This window comes from Oncorhynchus clarkii, chromosome 18, assembly GCF_045791955.1.
Source record: "Oncorhynchus clarkii lewisi isolate Uvic-CL-2024 chromosome 18, UVic_Ocla_1.0, whole genome shotgun sequence".
Classification (NCBI taxonomy): domain Eukaryota; kingdom Metazoa; phylum Chordata; class Actinopteri; order Salmoniformes; family Salmonidae; genus Oncorhynchus; species Oncorhynchus clarkii.
Genome location: NC_092164.1, coordinates 35252536 through 35261299, shown reverse-complemented (window position 1 = coordinate 35261299; position 8764 = coordinate 35252536). Strand labels below are relative to the sequence as shown.

Below are 8764 nucleotides of genomic sequence, written 5' to 3'. Positions count from 1 at the left end.
TCCAGCATCTTCACAGGGTCCTTTGCTGTTATTCTGAGATTGATTTGCACTTTTCGCACCAAAGTACGTTCATCTCTAGGAGACAGAACGCGTCTCCTTCCCGAGCGGTATGACGGCTGCGTGGTCCCATGGTGTTTATACTTGCGTACTATTGTTTTTACAGATGAACGTGGTACCTTCAAGTGTTTGGAAATTGCTCCCAAGGATGAACCAGACTTGTGGAGGTCTACAATTTTCTTTCTGAGGTCTTGGCTGATTTCTTTTGATTTTCTCATGATGTCAAGCAAAGAGGCACTGAGTTTGTAGGTAGGCCTTGAAATACATCCACAGGTACACCTCCAAGTGACTCAAATTATGTCAATTAGCCTATCAGAAGCTTCTAAAGCCATTACATCATTTTCTGGAATTTTCCAAGCTGTTTAAAGGCACAGTCAACTAAGTGTATGTAAACTTCTGAAATTTGTGGAGTGGTTGAAAAACATGTTTTAATGACGCCAACCTTAGTGTATGTAAACTTCCGACTTCAACTGTATATTTGTCTTGTATGTGTACACATACATTGATAAAATCAACAGACAACCAAATAAATGTTGCTCATTTCTTTTCCAAAAGCACAACATGAGCCAGATACTGATTTAGAACAGCTGTATATAGGGCCTTGAGAAACTGACACAATCCATTCTGTGCTTCATTGCCATAAGTTAGCCATTTTGTCAAAGAAAGTGTTATGGCGAAAGACCAACTTGGGACCTCAACAGTTAGAAAAATGACAGTAGTAGCTTTGGAACAGCGTTTGTTTTCTCAGTCATGTTTCATGTTTACATTCCTATGAGAATTAAGATCTGAGATTACACAACTCAATTAAGATGATGTAAATACAAACAGCTTGTGTGTTATGGAAAGGCAGATAATGCCAATACAAGCTGGAATAAAAGGAAGTTGTTTCTGATATGACCATTTCTACTTCGTGATTTTATAGAGTAGACATGTATTGGCACTTGGGCCAATGACTGCATGGCTGCGCACAACTCTAACACCATCATTAAAGTTGCTCCACAGGATTTATTTATATTTTTGCGCATTGTAATTTCAGAAAATGTCTATAATATATCTGCTGTTATAGTGGAATGATAATGTTTCATAGTATTACAGTATTGCTACTCATTCAACCACTTATTTCTCCTGCCGGGGTGGAATCTGTTGTCAAAATGTGGCTGTGTTATCTAGTGGAAATTGCTGTGTAATTTCCTGGTTGCAAAAATTTGACACGGTTTGCTCAATTTCAGTTTATGTGAGAAAAGAAGCACTGAATATTGTAGGGAATCATTGTACCATCTAAATCGTTGTAAATATATTTTCAATAACAAAACGTTAAATTTTTACAGCTGTTTGAAGCTGCTGGACCAAAACCATTGTCTTAAGGTTGGTGGACCAAAACAAAGTCAGAACAGTTTCCCATCTTGACAACAGATGACTATCCGATGGGCGAATATCACACCCAATCCCAACACTGCTGGGTAAGTAATACTATGAAACATTATCATTCCACTATTAGCGGCAGATATATTATGTACACTTTCTGACAACGCAAAATGTCCACAAAAATTCTATGTGTAGCACCTTTAAGTTTGCTGATGACGCGACGGTGGTTGGCCAGATCACCAACGACCTCACAGCCTATAGGGAAGAGGTCAGTGACCTGGCAGTGTGGCGCCAGGACAACAACCTCTCCCTCAATGTCAGCAAGACAAAGGAGCTGACCGTGGACTACAGGATACGGAGGGCTGAGCACGCCCCCATCCACATTGACAGGGCTGTAGTGGAGAGGTTTGAGATCTTCAAGTTCCTCGGTGTCCACATCACTAAGGAATTATCATGGTCCCCACACACCATCACAGTCGCGAAGAAGGTACGGCAATGCCTCTTCCCCCTCAGAAGGCTGAAAAGATTCAGCATGGGCCCTCAGATCCTCAAAACGTTATACAGCTGCAACATTGAGAGCATCTTAACTGGCTACATCACTGCTTGGAATGGCAACTGCTCTGCATCTGACCCCAAGGCGCTACAGAGAGTATTGCTTACTGCCCAGTACATCACTGGGGCCGAGCTCCGAGCGCCTATATGACAGAGGATGGCGGTGTCAGAGGAAGGCCCTAACAATTGTCACCCAAGTCATAGACTGTTCTCTCTGCTACCGCATAGCAAGTGGTACTCATCCACCAGTCTGGAACCAACAGGACCTACTCCCAAGCCACAAGACTGCTAAATGGTTAGTTAAATAGTTCAACCAAATAGCTACCCGGACTGTCTTTTGAGTCATCACGTACGCTGCTGCTACTGTTTATTATCTATCCTGTTGCCTGGTCACTTTATCCCTACCTGTTGTATATGTACATATCTACCTCAATCACCTCGTACCCCTGCACATTGACTCGGTGCTGGTACCCTGTGTATATAGCTAAGTTATCGTTACTCATTGTGTATTTATAACTCATGTTATTATTTTTCTATTATTTCTCTTTTTTTCTTTCTGCATTGTTTGGGAAGGGCCATTAAGTAAGCATTTCACTGTTAGTCTACACTTGTTGTTTATGAAAAGTGACAAGTAAGCATTTCACTGTTAGTCTACACTTGTTGTTTATGAACTGTTAGAAGAAAGCATTTCACTGTTAGTCGACACCTGTTGTTTATGAGATGTGACAAATACATTTGATTTGAGAGTGAAAATTGTGAAAATTCCTACATTTTGTAACTTTTGAGATATATAGTTTCTTCTTTTCAGTTTATTGGGAAGTCATTGAAAATAGAGGAACCTTTTTTCAATAATTGAATTGGAAGTCTACTTCCTTTAATTGACTTCCTTCCATTCGAATTGAGCCCAACCCTGGGCTGTGGACTGTTTGATAGTATATCTTATTTGACAGCATGGCATTTAAGCTCATGTTCATGGCAATGCTAGTAGTTTTGATGTAATGCACTCAAGGACTCTCGGGTTCATTTGGACTTCGTAACAGGACACCCATGTTTTAGGACACCAGCGAAGTTCATCAACTGTACCCAGGTTTCCCAGAAATGTTTGCACATGCTTTGTGTCTTGACTAGCCAGGGTTTGTTATCTTGGGTCTCCTCCATGCATTAACTCACACACCCCTCCTTTTCCCACACTGTGAGCCCAACATTAGGTTGTATCCACTATCACAGAATACACACACTTTATCACACACACACATCAGGGTGGTTTGGACCACAGTGAAGTGATGAGGGCCTGGTCATCTCTATCTGTTGATAGCCTTCCCTGAATCATAAGGATGTCAGGACACTGTCCATAATAGGGACTTGACCTTTGACACTGGGCCTTTCACCACACTATTCCCTCGGCTTCCCTTGCTGGCTGCCAATGAAGACATTCCTCTGTCTACTTTTGGATTTCGGTTTTGTTTTCCTTAAAACACGGAGAGCTCTCCCGGATTGGTATTTTGACAGCTTTCGCAGAGTTTCGCACCATGTTGTGGCTATTTTTGGTGAGAGGAGAAGAATTACATTAGATATGATATACCACTTCACTCAATATGATAAAGTATGTAAACATTGAATTCTCTTACCACCTAAATGGGATAAAACTCGATTTACTAAAAACCATGGAAATACAACACAGCATTGTGAACCCCTGTGTTATATCGTTGAGTGTTATATAGTTGAGTGGTGGACAGTGAGAATCCTGTGGCATCTGCTGTGTACTGTAGTGCATGGGAGACGGGAACAGACTGAGTGTGTACAGGGGCAGGGCTACCACACAAGCCTCAGGTCAGAGAGCGTGTAAACCAATCCTCGCAGTCTGAGCACATCCTCTGTGCTTGGGGTCCCTCTCTGCCTTACACACACACACACACACACACACACACACACACACACACACACACACACACACACACGAGGGAGAGAGAGAGAGAGAGCGACTCGTCCATAAACACACATTCCTCTGCAGTCTCTGTGAGGGGCAGGCTCAGAGTGTGCTGGAAGCCTGGTGCTGTTCTTTAGTGAGCCTCGCTCCAGTCGTTTAGTCACACAGAGAAACCAGAGCAGAGACGGAGGAGGAAGAGCAAAGCAGTCACACAAGAGGAGGTCTGACGACACGATCCGTATGCACTGACACTTGTATTTAACACATGTAGACATTGATACAGTGCATTGATACACTGCATTGATACAGTGTAAAAAGGACCATCTATATAAACACACAAGCTGTCACGGCGCAACACGTGTATGCGGCGAGCCCTGGACGACTGGACTTCTGGCTGACTTCTGACCGGACACATAGCGCTCCAGCAGCCCATTACAAGAGTGTGTGTGTAAGTGTGTGTGTACGTGTGTGAGCACACCGGAGATGCCCTCCAGACCTTCTCACAGTAGGAGGTCCAGCACGGGGATGGATGACACGTGTTCTACATCGACTGGGATCCGTACAGCATTCTGATCCACTAAAAGAAATACTGGCCCAAGACCGACCGCTGAACAGACGAAAAGTCATCCAGAAGCCAACGATAAAAGGACTTTACTTTTTCAACCTTTCCTCCAGGCTGGAATGATGTTGTGGAACAAGTTTGCCTGCCACTTGCTTTCGTTGGCAGCCCTACTGGTGGCAGTGGGCTGCAGCGGGGGGGAGCATAGAAAAGGGACAGATGGCAGTGCCAGCGGCGCAGGACAGGGCAGCACAGGTGGCAGCACGGGTAGCAGCAGCAGCAGCGGTAGTAGTAGTGAAAGTAGTAGCAGCAGTAATCGGAGGTACCACAGAGTCCAGCATGGACAGTGCACCTACACCTTTATCCTACCTGAGGGCGACAGCAGTGGAGGGAATTCGTGCCGACAAGGGAAAGCCGCGACACAGTTTAACAGCGCCAATGCGCTGCAGAGAGACGCTCCACCCCTGGAGCAGGACTTCGCTTCCCAGAAGATCCAACACCTGGAGCACGTCATGGAGAACTACACTCAGTGGCTGCAGAAGGTAAGGGAGAAGTGGTCACACTGTCATAAGCAATGCAATGCGGTGACCGGAGTCATAGTCGAAAGCTTGTGCAGGTGTCCTTTTATGTTTACTTTCTGAGTATGCATTGAAGCGGTCTGTGTTTACGCAAGGGCTGTGTTGTTGTGTCTGGCTCTGATGGGGGAGGGGTTTTGTGACCCCTTTAAATGTATGTGCGTTTGAGAGTGATGTTCTCCGGCTTTCAATTGGAGTTTCCTCGTGGTTGTCTTAATGAAAGTTCTTACAGTATTGTCCGGGATACATCTGTGCTCTCTATGGCTGGAGCTGTGTGCTGCGACTCCGGTATTCGTGGTTTAAGATCTTGGAGAGGGTCTTGAATTGATGAATGATTATTATGACAAATGTAAAACTGTGAACAAATCTCATGAGGAATCTAGTTAAAAGTCTTTGTACGGCTGTCCCATACCGACAAAATAACCAACATCCCATAAACAATTTACATCCACAAAGCTGTTTTGTTACGTAACTGTATATATTAACCATTGATCTATTTGTGTAAGATCCGTGTTTGGTACTTCTCCGAAAAACTCTGTGCTCCCTGAGCAAAATTCCACAGATGTCAAGTTACGTTCCACGCTGCATCCGTCACAATGCGTGGTCGTAATATGTCAGTCCTCCAGAGTTCTCCAGTGTGCTGTCTCTTTTAATGACAGGAAGCCTGTAAGGACCACTGCTAGAGTACGACGGAAGAATGCTCCCTCTATGTACCGCCACCCAGGACTTTCCATTAGTCCACACTCCAGCTTTAGAATATAAAGAAAGCAAGTTAATGGAATCATCAGATATTTTCTATAAGTAAAGGATTTACTAACATGAAAGACATAAAAATAAAAAATAAATGTGAAAACGTACTGATTATTGGGAATAGACTAGTTTTAAAGGGAATAGATCTTCCATTTTCTGATCTGTATCTTTTGCCTTGCAAAATTGTGTATACATCTTTATTTCAAAGCTCTGTACATTTTTTCATGGGTAACCTTCAAATTGGATTTTCAACAGGCAAGGGCAGATCCAGTTTTAATACTTAATGTGACTTTACAATTGGGTAAGCAGTATTGCGGGAAACAGAAATAATGATTTTGCAATGCAGTGCTCATTGAATTCAACTGGGAATGCAATCAACCAACAAATATACTTGTCGATAGGCTTGCCAAGAATTGTAGGCAAGGGAACTAAGCAAATGTACTCTCTATCAGGGGTTTAAGAGACCTGTGGTGCATACGACTCCTCACATCCTTTTCCTCCAACTTGTAAAGCCAGTCAGGTGTTTATGACCAGGAATATGGTTTCACTGTGACGTTAATGAATTGTGAAGTCATCACTGATACCACTTGGCAACTGAATTGTTCATCTTAGACTCCTTATCGTTGAAAAGATAAACTATCTCTCTGAAATGAAGACATGAGTCAAATAAACAAACTCTACATTCGGAAAAGCAGCTCTGCTGTACTTTTCACAATAATGTGACTTTGCAAGGAGATTAGGAGGGCCAATCTATGATGAATTGCTTAAACACACAATCGTTTATTTTTGTCTGTAAAATGTTGGCACAAAATGAACAAATAATTGCACGTAATGCACAATAGATTTGATAGTTTTCTCTGGAATTGTGGGATTAATTTAACTGAGCATCATCAATACCCGTTAGCGTGCTGGGGTCTCTGCTCACTAGTAATTGGAGCACCATCTTAAAAGCTATTGGGGCAAGTTTCTCAACGGTATTACTGCTTTTCATCTACCTCCGAAATGTATTCTTTCCACTCCTCTGGTTGTGAGAAATGGTCGTTCTTTATAAATGACCCAACATTTCATTCCAATGAACTGTTGGTTGAGTTTGTAGTTAGGAAAGTAGTAGAGATGTTATTGCTTCTTACTGTATGTTGTATCTCACACTAGTAAAGCACAAACATAGAGGTATGCACATATCAATTCCCAAATAAATTGGTTGGCTTTTGCTCAGAAACTTCACACATCACTATACATCACTCGGTTTATCTCGTATCTGGGAAGAGGAATTTCAGTGGTAAAAACTGCTCGAAATCTTGAGATAAGCTGTGGGCTGTAAATGGTTGTGGGAATGATGACCTATATAAATTAACTATTGGCATGCAAAAGATTGTTCCGTGGAGAAAAATTACATAACGAGGACCATGACTATACATTGTAAAAAAAAATTAAAAATCATGTTGATTCAATGTACAATTGTAACGCAAGCAGTTGCAATAGGATTGTGAGTTTGCTCAACAAAGTAACATTGAAGTTAATTCAATGTGCAATTATAAGTCAACCAGCTGCATTGGGATTGTGAGTTTGCTCAACATTTGGGCACATATGACCTTATAGCTGAACCAACTTTGAGCAGAGTTTGAGTACACAGCTCAAATTTTTGTCCTTTTGAAGTCCAATCAACTCGCGGAATAAGGCTGATTAAGCAAGTTGGCTTTTTTTTTAACAGTGTAGGACTACTGTAAGGTCACCCTGAGTAAAAAGGAGTCTGAGATGAAATCACATGGACATGGACATTGATTCATATTGATATAGGTACTTCGACAGTCCATGATGGTACTATATAAACAGTACCAGCAGCAATTGTAGACTGAATTCTAGACTTAATGAGACGGTTGGAATAACTTTTTTTTGCTCAAACGTAAAAATGGTAGTGTGTGAAAGCATCTGCCATCACCACTAATACCATTCGTGTTTCTTCCCCGACACATTTGCATTCTCTGCAGACCTCTGACATTTTTTCATCTTAAGGGGTAGAAAAAACAAAGGGAAAACAAAAAAAATCCTGCATCCAGCACGTCTTCAATATTCTGAAAGAACAATATGCAATAATCTTGTCAACAGTTGATTGACAATAGAAGTGACAGTAACCAGTGGACAACAACATAATAAGAATTAGGGGAGACGTTTTAAGAGGCAGCACGCAGTGATAATTCAGCCCAATTACGGAGGTGCGGGAACATCAGGATGCAGTTAACATTTCTCATCAAACAGAGGATTAAGTGTCCCAGCCAGTCGATCTATCTTAATCACGTAAGCTTTGACTGCTTGTCAAGAGGAGAGCTGTCCCTAATGCTACTCCAGCCACCACTGATGAAAGAATCCACAAAGGATACCACACACGCCTCGATGCATGGGCGCCTTAACTTGTTGGGGGTAGATGCAGCAAGCAGCTGTTCGGGAATTATTAGGCCGTCCCAATCTTTCCCCTCCGTGGAAGTCTGGTCGGCCCAGGGAAGAGCAGGCACTGATAACATTCCTGCGCAGTCAAAGGTGGCTTCTGTTGGTCCAAGGATTACTTCCCCGGCAGGCCTGTAAAGAAGGGGGAATTGGACCAGATTGCCTGTGATCTTTGGGTATTTGTTGCTGGAAAGTAGCCAATTAATGCATCCCCACTCCATTCCATCACTGCCTGGTTTGTGAAAGTGTGCATGGTCAGTTGTAGAACAGAGATCATCGAGTTTGCCTTTTAACGACAAACAAAAAACATGAAATCAAAGTTAAAATAACATCGGGTGAGGTGTTTCGTATCACTCACCCGATCACTTCCAGATGCATTCAACGTTTGAATGATATAAATCAGCTATGGGAGAGATACACTCAAGATCTCCTTTCCACTTCCTCAATAATTCAAGGACAACTCAAGTCATTGAAACTTGGACCAAGGTCCATTTCAAGGAGCCAAAAATAAATCCTGCTCCCCAGGAGTGAAAGTGA

General features: G+C 42.5%; 1 protein-coding gene across 2 annotated transcripts in view; it reads left to right on the top strand.

Moving 5' to 3' along the window:
• Positions 1-3874: 3874 nt before the first annotated feature.
• The window catches only part of LOC139373388 (angiopoietin-1-like), a 58180-nt gene continuing 53290 nt past the window's right edge, over positions 3875-8764 (top strand). Inside the window, exon 1 of one of the 2 annotated variants that reach the window (XM_071113835.1) lies at positions 3875-5002. In XM_071113835.1, the coding sequence (XP_070969936.1) occupies positions 4583-5002 (420 nt within the window). In that variant the 5' untranslated portion in view covers positions 3875-4582. The remainder of the gene's footprint in view (positions 5003-8764) is intronic. The other variant, XM_071113836.1, reaches the window with a different exon arrangement.